Source organism: Electrona antarctica, assembly GCF_951216825.1.
Source record: "Electrona antarctica genome assembly, chromosome: 12".
Classification (NCBI taxonomy): domain Eukaryota; kingdom Metazoa; phylum Chordata; class Actinopteri; order Myctophiformes; family Myctophidae; genus Electrona; species Electrona antarctica.
Window position 1 is genome coordinate 2,176,066 of NC_136793.1, and position 21,604 is coordinate 2,197,669.

Here is a 21,604-nt window from a genome sequence, read left to right on the forward strand (position 1 = left end):
TTGTACATAGCAAACTAAAGGAGACAGACAGACCGATACGCAAGAAACCGGATTACTTCAGACCTAAACAACAAGTGAAAAATAGAACCACAATGAGAATGGTGGGAATAAATCAAATCATACAGGCTAATACTAGTAACTGTGTCTATCTAATTACATGCAACAAATGCAACCTACAATATGTGGGTGAAACTAGAAACACAATAGCAGATAGACTAAACCAACATAGATATAATATAAATAATGCAAAAGAAACAACTTTATTAATTGTTCAACATTTCATGACCCATGGGATTAGTGCCTTGGAGGTTTGTGGATTAGAATCTAATCAAACCTGGACAGAGGGGGAAAGGAGATATGCCGAGAAGCAGTGGATTTTAAAATTAAACACCAAATTTCCACACGGCTTAAACAATACCAATCCAATAGGCCCACAGGGAACAGCTTAGTAAACAAACCCTTAAATGCTAAACTCCTAAATGGCCCTTAATTAGAACAGAGCCAGGACAATAGCAGTAACACAAAGCCATTCAGATTCAAAATCAGACCATATTGGTCTGAGGTTGACACTAATGGGCTTGATGGGTGGACTTAATCCCCTCAAAAGTTTAATCATCAAGGTTGAATCATCAATCAACACTTTAATCGTTGACCTCAGAGGTATACGACTAATTAATTGCCCAGACTCTTCTTCAACCAAGATGGCGAAAGCAAACATTCTTTGTTCGGTACTCATACAATAGTTTGGTACAAAACACTGAAGTCCTTAAACCAGAAACTTAACCTCCGCCCACTTTAGTAGCCTGGGATGGCTAAGAGTGGAGGAGAGAGTATCTCAGCTCTCATTCAGTGTCACTGTGACTATGATAGTACTTCATGGTACAGAGGTGTCTCTAAGACACTGATTGTACTTCATGGTACAGAGGTGTCTCTAAGACACTGATTGTACTTCATGGTACAGAGGTGTCTCTAAGACACTGATTGTACTTCATGGTACAGAGGTGTCTCTAAGACACTGATTGTACTTCATGGTACAGAGATGTCTCTAAGACACTGATTGTACTTCATGGTACAGAGGTGTCTATAAGACACTGATTGTACTTCATGGTACAGAGGTATCTATAAGACACTGATTGTACTTCATGGTACAGAGGTGTCTCTAAGACACTGATTGTATGTCATGGTACAGAGGTGTCTCTAAGACACTGGTTGTACTTATGGTACAGAGGTGTCTCTAAGACACTGATTGTATGTCATGGTACAGAGGTGTCTCTAAGACACTGATAGTACTTCATGGTACAGAGGTGTCTCTAAGACACTGATTGTATGTCATGGTACAGAGGTGTCTCTAAGACACTGATTGTACTTCATGGTACAGAGGTGTCTCTAAGACACTGATTGTACTTCATGGTACAGAGGTCTCTCTAAGACACTGATTGTACTTCATGGTACAGAGGTGTCTCTAAGACACTGATTGTACTTCATGGTACAGAGGTGTCTCTAAGACACTGATTGTACTTCATGGTACAGAGGTGTCTCTAAGACACTGATTGTATTTCATGGTACAGAGGTATCTCTAAGACACTGATTGTACTTATGGTACAGAGGTGTCTCTAAGACACTGATTGTATTTCATGGTACAGAGGTGTCTCTAAGACACTGAAGACAAAGCTGCATACCTCCCAAAACAAGCTTGTGAGGTTACTACTAAGAATTGAAACCCAGGTCTCATCTTAACCTCCGCCCACTTTAGTAGCCTGGGATGGCTAAGAGTGGAGGAGAGAGTATCTCAGCTCTCATTGTGTCTGGTCTTCTAGATCCTAGATGCCTCTGTTCCTATAAGTACCTGCTGGGCTACCTGCCCAGAGTGAGGGATGCTCACAGGTACGCAACCAGAGGAAGTATGGCAAGCCGTTTTAACATTTAATAGCTAGACTGGATGTGTATTCCAGATATCTGTAATTTCGTTCTTCCTAGTCAAAACTAACGTTTCAGATATCTACAATGACATTCCTCCTATCCAAAACTGTAATTTAAGATATCCACAATGACATTCTTCCTATCCAGAATTGCCATTTCAGATATCCATAACGCCATTATTCCTAGCAGAAATGGCATCACTTTTATGGCAAGCCATTTGAACTTTTAATCGAACCACCCTCCTATCTGTAATATATGTTTTAGATATCCAAAACCACATTTCTCCTAGTCAAAACTGCATTCTCACTAGTAATAATTGTAATTAAAGATATCCATAGTAACATTCTTACTAGTAGAAATTGTATTTCAAGATATCTATAATTCAGTTCTTCCTAGTAACAATTAACGTTTTGGATATCTACAATGACATTCCTCCTATCAACAACTGTCATTTCAGATATCCATAACCTCATTCTTCCTAGGAGGAATGACGTCACGTTTCCCATTCATGTGTATGGGGCTTTTAGTTTCAGATATCTGTAACTGCATTCTGGATATCTAGAATCAACATTCTGGATATCTACAATTTAATTCTTACTAGGAGAAACTACTATTTCGGATATCTACAATGCAATTCTTACTAGGAGCAACTACCATTTCAGATATCCAAAATTACATTTGTACTAGTCATAATATGAATTGTGGATATCCATGATTAGATTTCTACTAGTCACAATGCATTTTTGGATATACAAAATGTAATTATGGATGTCTGGAATGTTTTCTTTTAATTTTGGATATCTGAAATGGTAGTTTCTCCTAGTAAGAATTGCATTGTAGATTTATTAAATGGTAGTTTCTCCTAGTAAGAATTGTATTGTAGATATCTGAAATGGTAATTTCTCCTAGTAAGAATTCAATTGTTGATATCCATAATGTGGATTTTAGATATCCAGAATGCAATTATGGATATCTGAAACTAAAAGCCCAATACACATGAATGGAAAAAGTGATGTAATTTCTCCTAGGAAGAATGAGGTTATGGATATCTTAAATTACAGTTTTGGATAGGAGGAATGCCATTGTGGATATCTAAAACGTTAGTTTAACTAGGAAGAACTGAATTACAGATATCTGGAATACATATCCAGTCTAGCTATTAAATGTTAAAACGGCTTGCATGTGTATTAGTTTCAGATATCTATAACTGCATTCTGGATATCTAAAATCCACATTAAGGATATCTACAATACAATTCATACTAGGAGAAACTACCATTTAATATATCTACAATGCAATTCTTACTAGGAGAAACTGCCATTTCAGATATCCAAAATTAAAAAAACATTCCAGACATCCATAACTATATTTTGTATATCCAAAAATACATTGTGACTAGTAGAAATCTAATTATGGATATCCACAATTCATATTATGACTAGTACAAATGTAATTTTGGATATCTGAAATGTTAGTTTCTCCTAGTAAGAATTGCATTGTAGATATCCGAAATAGTAGTTTCTCCTAGTAAGAATTAAATTGTAGATATCCAGAATGTTGATTCTAGATATCCAGAATGCAGTTACAGATATCTGAAACTAAAAGCCCCATACACATGAATGGGAAACGTGACGTCATTCCTCCTAGGAAGAATGAGGTTATGGATATCTGAAATGACAGTTGTTGATAGGAGGAATGTCATTGTAGATATCCAAAACGTTAATTGTTACTAGGAAGAATTATAGATATCTTGAAATACAATTTCTACTAGTAAGAATGTTACTATGGCTATCTTTAATTACAATTATTACTAGTGAGAATGCAGTTTTGACTAGGAGAAATGTGGTTTTGGATATCTAAAACATATATTACAGACAGGAGCGTGGTTCGATTAAAAGTTAAAACGGCTTGCCATAGAGGAAGTACATATGATCTACTTAGTCCCCCCCCCCCCCCCTCGTTTCAGCCCTGAAATCCCTACATTCACTTGCATGATTTAAAGGGCCACTTCACCCCTTTGCAAAAATGAAATAGAAAATAAAATAAAAAATGTTTAGAAGATTTATAACACTTACCTGAGGTTTACTTTTTATGTGTGTAATATGTGGTTTTAAATGTTTTAGTATTTCAAAGTGTCTGTGATGTCACAGACACTGGCCTCACTGCCTTCCTGGACTACATGTTGTCTCAGTAAGACAGGCCCCTCCCTCTCCACAAGGAGGGGGAGTGCACCAAAGCATTATGGTCATTGTAGTAATCCAGCAATCCAGTCCAACCCTAGTCACACATACTACATAGTTGTTCTGGCCATAGAGTGCACATTTGAAATTGTGCTACTGATATCTACTACAAATACATTTAACATTGAGAGACTGAAGTTTCGTCCAACGGTGAAATGTCCCTTTAATAATGACCTTAAATCATGGCTCCATCTTCACACTAACTGGTCATAGTTAGATCCTGACCCGGATACCCCTCCTCCCCTGCTGTGGATTCTTCTCTTAGGGTCCTTTATGTGTACAGTAGCTCCCAGCCTTATATATAACCATTGTTTTTTATTTGTTTGTACTGTATGTTTGGGTATTGTTCTATGTCACAAGGTGGACCACAATGGAAACAAGCATCAGCCTACTTGGAACGATGCAAGTTGGTAACCACCCAGATATTATGTCTGTGTCCCTGTTATGCCCATATATGGAGTTCTTTGTCAGGCATGCCCAAATATGGAGTCTATGCAGACGTCAGAATGATGTCAGAACAGGCCAGATCCATATATGGAGGACACTGGGCAGGGGCCCTGTCCGGAGCCATTCATATATGGAGGACACTGGGCAGGGGCCCTGTCCGGAGCCATTCATATATGGAGGACACTGGGCAGGGGCCCTGTCCGGAGCCATTCATATATGGAGGACACTCGGCAGGGGCCCTGTCCAGATCCATATATGGAGGACACTGGGCAGGGGCCCTGTCCGTAGCCCGGGCAGAGGCCTTTTTGGGGCTGCACCCCCTGTGGTGGGGTGGAACGTGTGTGTTGAATTTGAAGTCGGTGGGGCGAACGGTTCTGGAGTTACATGGATTACAGACATGCGTACAGTATACCAGTACACTGTACTACACACAGTACAGTATACCAGTATACTATACTACACACAGTACAGTATACCAGTATACTGTACTACACACAGTACAGTATACCAGTACATTATACTAAACACAGTACAGTATACCAGTACACTATACTACACACAGTACAGTATACCAGTATACTATACTACACACAGTACAGTATACCAGTACATTATACTACACACAGTACAGTATACCAGTACACTATACTACACACAGTACAGTATACCAGTATACTATACTACACACAGTACAGTATACCAGTACAGTCAGTATACCAGTATACTATATTGCACACAGTACAGTATACCAGTACACTATACTACACACAGTACAGTATACCAGTATACTATACTACACACAGTACAGTATACCAGTACATTATACTACACACAGTACAGTATACCAGTATACTGTACTACACACAGTACAGTATACCAGTATACTATACTACACACAGTACAGTATACCAGTATACTGTACTACACACAGTACAGTATACCAGTACATTATACTACACACAGTACAGTATACCAGTATACTATACTACACACAGTACAGTATACCAGTACATTATACTACACACAGTACAGTATACTATACTACACACAGTACAGTATACCAGTATACTATACTACACACAGTACAGTATACCAGTATACTATACTACACACAGTACAGTATACCAGTATACTGTACTACACACAGTACAGTATACTGTACTACACACAGTACAGTATACCAGTATACTGTACTACACACAGTACAGTATACCAGTATACTATACTACACACAGTACAGTATACCAGTATACTGTACTACACACAGTACAGTATACCAGTATACTATACTACACACAGTACAGTATACCAGTATACTGTACTACACACTGTACTACACACAGTACAGTATACCAGTACACTATACTACACACAGTACAGTATACCAGTACAGTACAGTATACCAGTATACTGTACTACACACAGTACAGTATACCAGTATACTATACTACACACAGTACAGTATACCAGTATACTATACTACACACAGTACAGTATACCAGTACAGTACAGTATACCAGTATACTGTACTACACACAGTACAGTATACCAGTATACTATACTACACACAGTACAGTATACCAGTACAGTACAGTATACCAGTATACTATACTACACACAGACATGCGTACTGTATACCAGTACAGTACAGTAGAGAGACTTGGTGCATTTATAGTTAGATAGTCCTCGTTGGAGTTTTCTAAATTGACACCTTTTGGATTGTTTTTAAACATCCAATAAAGTATTCTATCTATAACACAGCTTGCATGTTATTTTAAAACATCTTATTGGTGTTTTTTCCCCTCTCTCCTCATTCTCCATCACAGATGGAGATGTCTTTCCTGCCCAACTCAAACATATCTACAGGAGAAATGGTCATCTCAACCAACACAAGATAATTCATACAGACTCGAGGCCCTACGCCTGTGACCAGTGTGGGACTAGATTCAGCTTGAAAGGTCATCTAATACGTCACCAGATAATTCATATAGGAGAGAAGCCCTATGGATGTGATCAGTGTGGTAAACGCTTCCCTAAAATGGACAGCCTTAAAAACCACCTGAGAATTCACACTGGGGAGAAACCCTATGGATGTGATCAGTGTGGACACTACTTCTCTCACAAGTCCACCCTTAAAAAACACCAGATAATTCACACTGGAGAGAAACCCTATGGATGTGACCAGTGTGGACACTACTTCTCTGACAAGTCCACCCTTAAAACACACCAGAGAATTCATACTGGAGAGAAACCCTATAGATGTGATCAGTGTGGACAACACTTCTCTCAAATGGCACACCTTAAAAGCCACCAGAGAATTCATACTGGAGAGAAACCCTATGGATGTGATCAGTGTGGACAACATTTCTCTCGAATGGACATCCTTAAAAACCACCAGAGAAAACCCTATGGATGTGATCAGTGTGGACGGAATTTCTCTCGAATCGACGTCCTTAAAAAACACCAGAGAATTCATACTGGAGAGAAACCCTATGGATGTGTTCAGTGTGGACAACATTTCTCTAAAATGGGCAACCTTAAAAGCCACCAGAGAATTCACACTGGAGAGAAACCCTATGGATGTGACCAGTGTGGACACTACTTCTCTGACAAGTCCACCCTTAAAAAACACCAGATAATTCATACTGGAGAGAAACCCTATGGATGTGATCAGTGTGGACAACACTTCTCTCGAATGTCCATCCTTAAAAAACACCATAAATTTCATACTGGAGAGAAACCCTATGGATGTGATCAGTGTGGACACTACTTCTCTGACAATTCCACCCTTAAAAACCACCAGAGAATTCATACAGGAGAGAAACCCTATGGATGTGATCAGTGTGGACACTACTTCTCTGACAAGTCCACCCTTAAAAAACACCAGATAATTCATACTGGAGAGAAACCCTATGGATGTGATCAGTGTGGACAACACTTCTCTCGAATGGCACACCTTAAACGCCACCAGCAAATTCACACTGGAGAGAAACCCTATGGATGTGACCAGTGTGGACACTACTTCTCTGACAAGTCCACCCTTAAAAAACACCAGATAATTCACACTGGAGAGAAACCCTATGGATGTGATCAGTGTGGTAAACGCTTCTATACAACGACCAAACTTAAAATACACCAGAGAATTCACACTCGAGAGAAACCCTATGGATGTGATCAGTGTGGACAACACTTCTCTGACAAGTCCACCCTTAAAGAACACCAGAGAATTCATACTGGAGAGAAACCCTATGGATGTGATCAGTGTGGACAACACTTCTCTCGAATGTCCATCCTTAAAAAACACCAGAAATGTCATACTGGAGAGAAACCCTATGGATGTGATCAGTGTGGACACTACTTCTCTGACAAGTCCACCCTTAAAAACCACCAGAGAATTCATACAGGAGAGAAGCCCTATGGATGTGATCAGTGTGGACACTACTTCTCTGACAAGTCCAACCTTAAAAACCACCAGAGAATTCACACTGGAGAGAAACCCTATGGATGTGATCAGTGTGGACAACACTTCTCTCAAATGGCACACCTTAGACGCCACCAGCAAATTCACACTGGAGAGAAACCCTATGGATGTGACCAGTGTGGACACTACTTCTCTGACAAGTCCACCCTTAAAAAACACCAGTTAATTCACACTGGAGAGAAACCCTATGGATGTGATCAGTGTGGTAAACGCTTCTCTACAACGACCAAACTTAAAATACACCAGAGAATTCACACTCGAGAGAAACCCTATGGATGTGTTCAGTGTGGACAACACTTCTCTCAAATGGCACACCTTAAACGCCACCAGCAAATTCACACTGGAGAGAAACCCTATGGATGTGACCAGTGTGGTAAACGCTTCCCTATATTGTACGAACTTAAAACGCACCAGATAATTCATACTGGAGAGAAACCCTATGGATGTGATCAGTGTGGACACCACTTCTCTCAAATGACACACCTTAAAAGCCACCAGAGACAGTGTGTGGGTAACATTTACACCACATTTACACCATGCCCCTGAGACAGTGGTCCTCATTCACAAAGGAGAAATACACCGCAGTGTAACGTATGCGTAAACAGATACTAAATATCATCGTATTTCTCTGTCCGATCACTCTGCGATTTGCTCCCGTCTTATTCAGGGAAGCTGGTGTAATCACTTCATTTGTGCGGATCGCAGAGTGTAGCCTTTCCGCATTTTTCCCAAGCGATTCGCCTGGTGTCGCCTGGTTAGAACGCCCATCCCACACCATATAAGGCAACAGGAAATATCGAAATACGTCATCATAGCCTGCAACAGCCGCGATGAGCTTGTAGAGCAGTTAATTTTGACTGGCGGGTCTCTGCACGGACAGATCTTCAAGCAAACAGCGCAAGTTATATGTATATAATTATAAACGAAACTTGCCAACTTGGCACGCATTACTTCACTCCTTGTTAAATGTCAGAACGTTAATAAGTTAACTGATGTTACAGTTACTTTCACATAATGAGAAAGAAGTTAATTTGTACTGTTCACCACACGACCAAATGCTATATTAAAACTCGGCAATGATAAAAGGCCCTATTGATTAGTCTACTGCGGTGATTGATTCCCTGCAATCCCGTCGGATTTGGAAAGCAAATATATGGACATGCATGGACACAGGACATATTTTCTTTCTTTTTTTTCTTGTGGGATTAATTCGTTTTTGGACTAAAGGCTATAGGCTATTTCATCCGATCCAACTACTTTGTATGTTTCCTCAGCTGCAGGTTAGAGTTGGCTATTCTGTGTGGCGTCCGCATGTGATCAATATACATTATTGTAAATTAATACCACGACGCAAATGGAGGCAGATAGGTGCTTGCAGCAAAGGCATTTAGGCCTACGTGAAACTTTAATTGGCTGAGTCTTTGTCAACATGCTGATCAGCGAGTTACAGTGGCAATAATAATCATCAACAGCCTTTCTTGTCTGTCTGTCCGTCATGTTTGTGAACAAGCGCGAGTGGAGGTGAGCTGGCTTAAAACATGATTTGACTGGCCGACTTTCAAACACGCTGATGCCATTCATTCAAATAGGCTAATGTGGTCTTCTATTTTTTATATAGGGCTAATCCCCCCCCCCCCCCCACACACACACACACACGCACCGACAGTCAGACTGACTCAAAAGAGCTCCATAACGAAACAATTTAAATAGGCCTATACTGCAGACATTACTACACTAAACAACGTTGGATTCGTACAGTGCAGAATGCAGCTAAGTGTATGTTCTTATTGTAATTGTAAGTTTGTTTTTTAACATGCAGCGCGAGTCCGCGAGACTGCGAGAGCCGATCTACAAGCTCACAGCGCGTTGCACTGCGAGTAGAAAGCTGTCAAGTGAGCAGCGCAATCGCGCATGCTAGAAATATCCTAATAAATAAATAAAAAAGGTGTCAGGCTTGCAGGGGCAGTTTCTGTATGGCACTCTAGGCTAACCTGCCTCTAGAATGCATGCATTTAGGCATACAAGTGATACTTGGCTTTTATATAGGCTATAATTTTTTTATGTGCGACCAATGTTGGGGACACATGCCTACATATTTTATCTGAGATTTGGGGACTTTTAATTGATTCAGCATGAAGACTAAAGCCTTCTTAATAAATCTACGCAAGCCGTACACGACCATGAGAGGTGGCGCAGCTTTCAGCGGAATTTCCGACCAACCCACGTCACCGTCAAGTTCACGTTCAAGTTCATGAATTCCCACGTAATGTGGGAATCCACATAAATGCCTGTCCGCTCACGCTCCGCTCACGTAACGTCACTTCAAGACCACTCCGCTATCCGTTCGGCCACCGCTGCCTAAAATAATCATAGGCCTATTAGAACCTGATCTACAAGCTCACACCTCGTTATTGTTTATTTTATTTAACAAAATTTTGCCTCTATAAAAGTTAAATTAATGTTTTCGTCCTGTCTCTTAGCCTGGGAGAAAAAAAAGGTATAGACTGAAACCTAAGCTTATTACGTCTACCCTTTTGTCATTTAACTTAAAATAATAAAATATATATGTATACCCCTTTTACAGGTTTTCAATCAAAAACCGTTCATGTGTCTCATTTCTACTGAACAATGACATATTCAAGTAAAAGAATAAAGTGCTTACATGCTTTTTTCTCTCTCTCTCTTTTCACTCTAATAATGTATGATGTATTTAAATAACCGATGGTCTTCAGTGTGTATTAATGTCCATTTGTGTGTAATCTGTGTCCAAATAAAGTTTGTCACAGAGAAGAGAGGGAAAAAAGGAAAAGTGACGCAACATGCACCGCGCATGCGCAGTGCTTCCAAAGCAGCGTTGCCATGACTGCTTATTCTAAGCGACTTTGGTCTTGTTTTTCTGTGAAGTTGCTTGTAAATATTGGTACTTTGCGGGCTACACGTTTTTTGGGCTTGTTTCTAAAGTGTAGTTATTTTCTTATTTAGGCAGGCTTGTTTCAACCAGTGGTTCTCACACATTTCAAATCCGTGTGACCATGTGACCATGTGACCAGGGGTCCTTTCCTTGACATGATAATGTTTGAGAACCATGTTCCAAATAGCCTACTTGGCTTGTTTTCAAATGAAATGAAATGAAATGAAATGAAATGAAATGAAATCTATATTTACCCAGGGTATCTGGGCTAAGCTCAAGAACTTGTTTCCAGCCAGGCCCTGCTCATAGAACACATTTCATCGTAGTGGTTGATGCCTTGTTCAAGGGCATTTCAGCGGTGGTAATTTTAACGTGTCGGACGGCTGGTTCGAACTGGGAACCTTCCGGTATCTAGACCGCGCCGCTATCCGTTCGGCCACCGCTGCCACAAAAGACCTGGTCGCTTATTTATGCCTCACAATCTGGCAACAGTGGTTGTGTCCAGTGTTGATGTGGGAGTCGGCGAACAGTCAGGATTGGAAGCGGAGCAGAGGACTGAGTCAAGACCACAACATGTCAGCGAGTAAAGTCACATCCCAGACGGTAAAAGACCACAACATGTCAGCGAGTAAAGTCACATCTCAGACGGTAAAAACGGACCTCAAACGTGGACCATCAGAGTTGACCGAAGGAGGAGACGAACTATTTGGGCTTTTTAAAAGAGAGATGTCGGAGGAACAGATCTACCAGGCAGCCATGCTGAAGCAGCCTGTGATAAAGTTACACAGAATAGGTATGTGCTGCGCATGTTTTCATGTCATTGATTGATTGATTGAACAATTCTATTTCACAGTGAAGTATATGTACTACAAAGAGAGACTGCTTTTCCTCTCTCTATAAAGCTCATAAACAGACTAAAAAACACTCAGGCAAAAAATACGGAGAATGAAGTCAACAGCAGAGACAGGCAGATTGATTGATTGATTGATTGATTGATTGAAAAATGTATTAACAGTTTGCAGAATTACAGTACATTTCAAGCACAAACTCAATACAAAGGCTGTTAACTGTGTGGACGACCCAATTAAGCATTACACTTGTTTCCAATAGGGTCCACCATGTTCAAATCATCAAAAACATTTAGAGACGTACAAATAGACACTTCTATATAGACAAAGGACAGAACAGGATGACGGTTGTTCCGGAGTTCCATTTATTTGTAATATACGACAGTGGTTCCAGATACCACAACAGTATGTAGAATGGGTAGCCCCTCTCGGGACCCCCGTAAAGTTTCTGACATTTGGATGTTTACTTTACGGAGGGTCCCTATGCATCTATCCCACGCGAAATGGTATACAGACGTACATAACGTCGGAAAGGCCGTGCTGCTGCCTTTTGGTGGTGGTGAGATGTTTCAAAAGAAGCATATATCTGCTATAGGAGACAACGGAAACGTCAGCGGAGTTTAGTTTGGCGCAGAAGCCATTAATTATTTTTGAGTGGTGTAAACCACTCCTACAACTGGCTTTGTTAGTTTGTCTGTCTGTCTGTTCGTACCAAAAAATGAGCATGGTTGCTATGGTCACCCAGTTCACACGGGTGTGATTTCATTCCGTCAGACATTCCGTCAGACCACAGCTGATCAGTCTATATAAGACCTTACACCACTCAGTTCACACGGGTGTGATTTTTAATCTTTGTTTGACCGTTTTGGCTGCTGTGAAATTCTCTCTTCCTTATTGACATCCCATTGTACCGCCTTTGAGGACGAAACCATGAAAAGTACTTGTGGATATAGTCCATATTTGCAATATTATATGTCAAAGGGTCAACTATACATTTCTGTGCATATAATCATCATGGTTGGTGAGGAGACATGTCTCCAACATGTCTCTGAAAGCAATCACCTCAGAGGCTACCCTGCAGACATGTTTTTTGATTGATTGAAATATTTATTAACAGTTTGCAGAATTACAGTACATTTCAAGCACAAACTCAATACAAAGACTGTTAACTGTGAGTGGACGACCCAATTAAGCATTACACTTGTTTACAAGAGGGTCCACCATGTTCAATTCATCAAAACATTTAGAGACGTACAAATAGACACTTCTATATAGTCAAAGAACAGAACAGGAATTCATCATAGAGGTAAAAAGGGAAAAGAAACATATACAGTGAGGGGGGGAAAAAGGGGGGGCGGTGGGGGGATTCAGATTTGTACGGGGGCTATCTAGACAGGTACATGGGTATCTTGGTGGAGTATCGAATCTTGTGGACCAGACCCATTGCAAGATGCTGTACTCTGTCGTTGACCCTAAGCCATTCCAGTCTGTCGATACAGACACCTCCCTGACAATATAACGATACAGAGACACCTCCCTGACAATATAACGATACAGAGACACCTCCCTGACAATATAACGATACAGACACCTCCCTGACAATATTACCTCCCTGACAATATAACGATACAGACACCTCCCTGACAATATAACTATACAGAGACACCTCCCTGACAATATAACGGTACAGAGACACCTCCCTGACAATATAACGATACAGAGACACCTCCCTGACAATAACGACACAGAGACACCTCCCTGACAATACAATATAACGATACAGAGACACCTCCCTGACAATAACGACACAGAGACACCTCCCTGACAATATAACGATACAGAGACACCTCCCCGACAATATAACGATACAGAAACACCTCCCCGACAATATAACGATACAGAGACACCTCCCTGACAATATAACGATACAGAGACACCTCCCCGACAATATAACGATACAGAGACACCTCCCCGACAATATAACGATACAGAGACACCTCCGACAATATAACGATACAGAGACACCTTCCTGACAATAACGCCGAGACAGCTTGTTTATTTTTGGACCACAACGCTTATATGAAAGGATTTTAAGATGAGCCCATGTTATTCTCCATAGAGAAATTACTTCCGTGAACCAGGGGAATCGAGGGGATGAGCGAGGACTTTGGCGCTCTATTACTGTGCAGTGTGAACAAATAAGAGCGGCCCTCACTTCACACAGGTGTGATTTTTCTTTTACTCCCATCAGCACAAACGTCTGAAGACAAAGGTTCTGAAACACAGAAGGCCATAAATTATGTCCAGCTTTTGGTGTTTGTGCAAAAACCTGGTCCTAAACAAACATTAAATGCAATTGACAATGAATGGACAATTTTGAAACACAAACATTGCGTAACACAAACATTGAAGACGACGCAAATTACAGGCACTATAAAAGCCTGATGCTACAATCGGGTCCTTTCCCACTGGCCAGAACCAGGAAGCACTGCGGTTGACAAGACACAGGTGTCAAACATTTCTCAAACTTGTATTTACTTAACTCAAATCATAAGTTGTGAACTTAATTTTATATAATAATTAAACACAATTTAGAGGAGAACACAGGAAACGGCCTATATCATTTGTAAAATGAGTCGGTGGCAGGTAGCTCTGGTCCATAGCTCTAATGGGTTTCATTTAGAGCTATGGACCAGAGCTAAGTGACAGAGTAATCTGCCACACGCATGATGCAAAACACCTGGGGGAATAACTCCATAGACACTATAGCTCTGGTTATGTAGCTCTGGTCCATAGCTCTAATGTGTTTCATTTAGAGCTATGTTACTCTCAACTTCTGCCGCTCGCATGAATGCAGACCAGCCTCTCGTCTTTAGCGTAAATAAAAAGAACGTTTTTGCTACTCACCCAAACAAAGGCGAGTTGTGTCATTAGAAAGCCTACTTTCCTTAGTGGACGCACTCTGAGCCCCCCACCACACAGTATAAACTGTACTTTTTGGGCAGAAAGGGATTTTTTTTCACCGGAGGAAAAATATTCTCTATGAGTTGTTGCTCACTAGTGTGACCCCGCTAAATAAATTGATTGGACAGGATACTGGAGTATGGTACAAGCATAACAATAGTTTTATTTATAACAAGGTACAAAAGACTTTAATTGTTTGTATATCAAGAATTGTAAAAAGCAGTGTTTGAGAGGGTAAAAATGGGGAGAAGTGGTTCACAAAAACATCAAAATTAAAATCAAGGGAAAAGAGACAACAGTCCTTTACAGGGCCGTTTGTTCAACTTGAACCTATGAAGGACAAACAGAGTCAGTGATGTGCACAGAGAATAATAGCCTACATCCATATGCAATGAACAGTTGAAATATACAGATTAAAATATCAATTAGGCAACATCTATATACCATGTAATGCCCAACAGTCACCATTTAATGTAGCATAATATATGAACACAATATAAAGCACAAACATCAGTAATATAATAATACTAGGCAACCCAACACAAGTATCGCCTTACCAGGTATAGCTCTTATGTCTAAACACCTGAACTGTCTCTCAATGGGGTCATACAGGCAAACATCTCCACCTGTAGCTGTTACAATTACATAGTACATGCAGGTTAGAGACCATGTGACAGAACGTTGCATATGATTCTATCAACGTAAGAAACATCCAACATGCCATTTCATTGTTCCGCATAATCATATACGGTAGTACTCACATTCCTCCACGTTAATTGCCTACACAGAGTACTTTGGAAGCCACACCCCAAACATTGGAACATCCAAGGCTACACTACAGCGCACTGCAACAAGTGTGGTGTCATTTTATATCATACCAAAAACCCCAAAATCAATAGTTACATATAAAACGAGCATATAGGCTTACCAAATGACAAGTCTGCAGCCGAGCATACCTCTCTCACAACGCATGAACGTTACGGCGTTTGTGAGGACCCACAACTGATGTCCTGTCAGCTGCCCGTTCAGAACTCTTAAATATACGTCTCACTTAGGACTCTACTACCCTCTAGGGGTTACACTAGGATGACAGTCACAGAGTGGGTGACAATGTTATCACACGTAAAGATGAAATTACCTACCTAGGTTCCATCCTGGAGGCTAATCTTTCCGGTGATAAAATGGCCACCAACGTAATCAAAAAAGTCAACCAAAGAACAAGATTCCTTTACAGGATCTCCTCACTGGTCGACAAAAAACACCTTGAAGACCTTAACAGGAGCCCTTGTACAAGGCTTCTTTGACTATGCATGCACCTCCTGGTACCACAGCACCTCAAAGGCCCTTAAAACTAGGCTCCAGACCTCCCAAAACAAACTGGTCAGGCTCCTACTTGGCCTCACCCCCCGAACCCACCTCACCCCTGCCCACTTTGACAGACTGGCATGGCTTAGGGTCGGCGACAGAGTACAGCATCTTGCAATGGGTCTGGTCCACAAGATTCGATACTCCACCAAGATACCCATGTACCTGTGTAGATACTTCCTTAATGTTAACGAAGTCCACACCCACAACACCAGAGGGAGTGCAACGAATCATGTTCAACCCAGATTCGGCACAAACAAGGGACTAAATTATTTTCGCTCCTATGCCACCAAAATGTGGAACACCCTACCAACAGACATGCAAATCCCTTGACTCCTTCAAAACCGCTCTCAAAGGGCACCTACGGATGGCTGCAATTCGAAACTGGCCCCCGTAAAATCTGAATCCCCCCCCCCACCGCCCCCCCCTTTTTCCCCTCACTGTATATGTTTCTTTTCCCTTTTTACCTCCATTATGATGAATTCCTGTACTGTTCTTTGTCTATATAGAAGTGTCTATTTGTACGTCTCTAAATGTTTTGATGAATTGAACATGGTGGACCCTGTTGTAAACTAGTGTAATGCTTAATTGGGTCGTCCACTCACAGTTAACAGCCTTTGTATTGAGTTTGTGCTTGAAATGTACTGTAATTCTGCAAACTGTTAATAAAATTTTCAATCAATCAATCAAAACTCTTTTCTACACTTAGGGTCCTTTATGTGTACAGTAGCTCCCAGCCTTATAACCATTATTTATTTGTTTCATGGTTGTCTGTACAGTATGTTTGTGTATTATCACAAGGTGGACCACAATGGAAACAAGCATAAGCCTACTTGGAACGATGCAAGTTGGTAACCACCCAAATATTATGTTGGTGTCCCTTTTATGCCCATATATGGAGTTCTTTGTCAGGCATGCCCAAATATGGAGTCTATGCAGACGTCAGAATGATGTCAGAACAGGTCAGACCCATATATGGAGGACACTGGGCAGGGGCCCTGTCCGGAGCCATTCATATATGTAGGACACTGGGCAGGGGCCCTGTCCGGAGCCATTCATATATGGAGGACACTGGGCAGGGGCCCTGTCCGGAGCCATTCATATATGGAGGACACTGGGCAGGGGCCCTGTCCGGAGCCATTCATATATGGAGGACACTGGGCAGGGGCCCTGTCCGGAGCCATGACACTGGGCAGGGGCCCTGTCCGGAGCCATTCATATATGGAGGACACTGGGCAGGGGCCCTGTCCGGAGCCATTCATATATGGAGGACACTGGGCAGGGGCCCTGTCCGGAGCCCGGGCAGAGGCCTTTTTGGGGCGCTGCACCCCCTGTGGTGGGGTGGAACGTGTGCATTGAATTTGAAGTCGGTGGGGCGAACGGTTCTGGAGTTACATGGATTACAGACATGCGTACAGTATACCAGTATACTGTACTACACACAGTACAGTATACCAGTATACTATACTACACACAGTACAGTATACCAGTATACTATACTACACACAGTACAGTATACCAGTACAGTACAGTATACCAGTATACTATACTACACACAGTACAGTATACCAGTACTGTAGTACACACAGTACAGTATACCAGTATACTATACTACACACAGTACAGTATACCAGTATACTATACTACACACAGTACAGTATACCAGTATACTATACTACACACAGTACAGTATACCAGTACTGTACTACACACAGTACAGTATACCAGTACTGTACTACACACAGTACAGTATACCAGTATACTATACTACACACAGTACAGTATACCAGTACAGTACAGTATACCAGTATACTATACTACACACAGTACAGTATACCAGTATACTATACTACACACAGTACAGTATACCAGTATACTGTACTACACACAGTACAGTATACCAGTACTGTACTACACACAGTACAGTATACCAGTATACTATACTACACACAGTACAGTATACCAGTACAGTACAGTATACCAGTATACTATACTACACACAGTACAGTATACCAGTACTGTAGTACACACAGTACGGTATACCAGTATACTATACTACACACAGTACAGTATACCAGTATACTGTACTACACACAGTACAGTATACCAGTACAGTACAGTATACCAGTATACTATACTACACACAGTACAGTATACCATTATACTGTACTACACACAGTACAGTATACTGTACTACACACAGTACAGTATACCAGTATACTATACTACACACAGTACAGTATACCAGTATACTATACTACACACAGTACAGTATACCATTATACTATACTACACACAGTACAGTATACCAGTATACTATACTACACACAGTACAGTATACCATTATACTTTAATACACACAGTACAGTATACCAGTATACTATACTACACACAGTACAGTATACCAGTACAGTACAGTATACCAGTATACTGTACTACACACAGAGAGACTTGGTGCATTTATAGTTAGATAGTCCTCGTTGGAGTTTTCTAAATTGACACTTTTGGATTGTTTTTAAACATCCAATAAAGTATTCTATCTATAACACAGCTTGCATGTTATTTAAAACATCTTATTGGTGTTTTTTCCCCTCTCTCCTCATTCTCCATCACAGATGGAGATGTCTTTCCTGCCCAACTCAAACATGTCTACAGCAGAAATGGTCATCTCAACCAACACAAGATAATTCATACAGACTCGAAGCCCTACGCCTGTGACCAGTGTGGGACTAGGTTCAGCCTGAAAGGTACTCTGAAACTCCACCAGAGAATTCATACAGGAGAGAAGCCCTATGGCTGTGACCAGTGTGGGAAACGATTCAGCCAGAGCAGTAATCTAAAAGATCACCAAAGAATTCATACAGGAGAGAAGCCCTACCACTGTGACCAGTGTGGGAAATGGTTCAGGCGGAGCGGTGCTCTCAAACGTCACCAGAAAATGCATAAAGGAGAGAGACCCTACGCCTGTGACCAGTGTGGGACTAGGTTCAGCCAGAGCAGTTATCTCAAACAACACCAGAAAACTCATACAGGACATAAGCCCTACCACTGTGAGCAGTGTGGGAAATGGTTCAGCGAGAGAAGGAATTTCGAAAGACACCAGAGAATTCACACTGGAGAGAAGCCCTACGCCTGTGACCAGTGTGGGAAACGGTTCAGCGAGAGAAGGAATCTCGAAATTCACCATAGAACTCATACAGGAGTAAAGCCCTACCACTGCGACCAGTGTGGGAATAGGTTCAGCACGAAAAGTTCTCTGGAACAGCACTAGAGAATTCACACAGGAGAGAAGCCCTACCACTGTGACCAATGTGGGAAACGGTTCAGCGAGAGAAGGAATCTCGAAATTCACCAGAGAATTCACACTGGAGAGAAGCCCTACGCCTGTGACCAGTGTGGGAAACGGTTCAGCAATAGCAGTAATCTCAAATATCACCAGAAAATGCATAAAGGAGAGAAGCCCTATCACTGTGACCAGTGTGGGAAATGGTTCAGCTGGAGCAGTACTCTCAAACGTCACCAGAGAACTCATACAGGACTCTCTAAAGATGTCATGTAGTCAGAGAGCAGGTATCACTGGTGTAGCTGATCTACAAGCTCCCTCGTGACACGTTGTGAGCTTGAAGATCAGCTATTTGCGCTGTTTAAAACAACATTCTGAGTATACAGTAAATGTATTAAATTTGGCCTATTTTAGCCATGGTACATAATTTATATTTGATTGGGTTTTTGGTTAAAGCCTAAAAGTAAACCAGAAATGTCATTTAGATTACATTTCAATGCTACAATGTTCATTGCCAGTAAAAACACCATTTACTGTATTTGTTAATCACAACTATTGATGTGTCGACGAATCGTCAAGTAAAATGATGGTGACAACACTTGTACGGCTCTAGGGCCCCCTATTTACATATTGTAAAATCAAACTTAATTTAACTCAGAGAGTGAGCGGCTCCATTTGGTTCCATTTGTACACTCTCTGAGTTAAAGACCCATTAGGGTCCATTTGGTTCCATTTGTACACTCTCTGAGTTACAGACCCATAAGGGTCCATTTGGTTCCTAACTATCATTTAAGGGGGACCCCCTGGAACTCCCTCAAGGACTCCCTAGGCATCCCCCTAGGCTGTCTTGGGTTTTAAGGACGACTTCACTTTGCAACAAATCTTGCTATAATTTCTTCCTCACTAATGTCCATGATAAAATAGCACAATTTTTTCTGTGTCTCATAGGAGGGCTGTGGGCAGTTCAGAAACCTGTCTGTGTCTCATAGGAGGGCTGTGGGCAGTTCAGAAACCTGTCTGTGTCTCATGGGCTGTGGGCAGTTCAGAAACCAGTCTGTGTCTCATAGGAGGGCTGTGGGCAGTTCAGAAACCAGTATGTGTCTCATAGGAGGGCTGTGGGCAGTTCAGAAATCTGTCTGTGTCTCATAGGGGGGCTGTGGGCAGTTCAGAAACCTGCCTTCCTTTGACATTAGGCAGATTTGTTTTTATTATTGCGAGAATGCTGGCTTCCAATTCAATTGGGCTTTATTTGCATGAGAAAACATAATGTTTACAGCATTGCCAAGGCAAAAAATGCTCATTGCTCCTGCTTTGACATAATATAGTAGTACAGCGGCTTATACCCCAATACAAGAGGTATTGTGCACTTTTTCAAAAAAGCATGAAACTTCTACCATAGTTAGATGATATCATGAGGTGTATTTTCAGATGTGGAGTCAAGTCAGATTTGACCCCTGAGGCCCGGTAGAGCATAATATGTGACCAATACCCATAACATCCTATATAAGGCAAAAAAGTCCAAATTTCATCATTCTTTAACTCTTTGAGAGTTTCAAGGATTTCTATATAGTTTTTAGACTTCTCTATGGCAGAATGGCGTTTTTGAATGATTTATTGAAAATTCTCTGCTGTGAATGTGTGACAACGAAAGACCTTCAGAGAAAGCTTGGCTTGTCTGCTTCCAGGAAAAAAATGAACTGAGTTGATAAAATGTTTAGTTGTGGTGTTGGAAGCCATTTAAAAGAGCCTGCATTTACACTGGGTAGTGTTTCTAGGACAACAAAAAAAGTTATGACCGGTTGAAGTTTTATTTTCTAAATAACTTTTTTTCTGCTGGGCGTACATAGCCATGCAATATCTCATTTTAAAGGGTGAGTTGTCTAGTTCAATTAAAATAAAATAAAAAGTTTCTCACATGTACCACTGTAGATATTTTGCCATCTATAAATAGCATGGTCAGTCATGATCAATCTGACCTATCCAGCTAAAAGTCCCCCTAGCTCTGAAATGGAACATCATATAAACTCAATTCTTTTTTGGGGTAAAATTAGACATTCTAACGCACATTTTGATATATACCATGTTTACATAGTCTTACCAGTACCGTGTCTATTCATGCATGTATCTCAAAAACCTGTTGTGAAG

The 21,604-nt window shown here is 41.0% G+C and overlaps 1 protein-coding gene across 2 annotated transcripts; it reads left to right on the top strand.

The window, feature by feature from the left end:
* The first annotated feature begins 11,519 nt into the window (after positions 1–11,519).
* On the top strand, positions 11,520–20,778 carry LOC306933947 (uncharacterized protein). 2 transcript variants are annotated; one of them, XR_013791273.1, is made up of 3 exons: positions 11,520–11,792; positions 18,792–19,780; positions 19,839–20,778. XR_013791273.1 is itself a non-coding variant. In XM_079516331.1 (2 exons), the coding sequence occupies exons 1-2, from the start codon at positions 11,573–11,575 to the stop codon at positions 19,445–19,447; spliced, it is 876 nt and encodes a 291-aa protein (XP_079372457.1). In that variant the 5' UTR covers positions 11,520–11,572; the 3' UTR covers positions 19,448–20,778. The 2 variants fall into 2 exon arrangements, 1 of the variants encoding a protein (XP_079372457.1); XM_079516331.1 differs by having other exon boundaries at positions 18,792–20,778.
* Positions 20,779–21,604: the final 826 nt, after the last annotated feature.

Bases quoted from the DNA above. Each gene is read 5' to 3' on its own strand.
- LOC306933947 (XM_079516331.1), top strand. From the start codon at position 11,573: ATGTCAGCGAGTAAAGTCACATCCCAGACGGTAAAAGACCACAACATG. The intron at 11,793-18,791 runs GTATGTGCTGCG...TCTCCATCACAG, and splicing joins GATAAAGTTACACAGAATAG to ATGGAGATGTCTTTCCTGCC.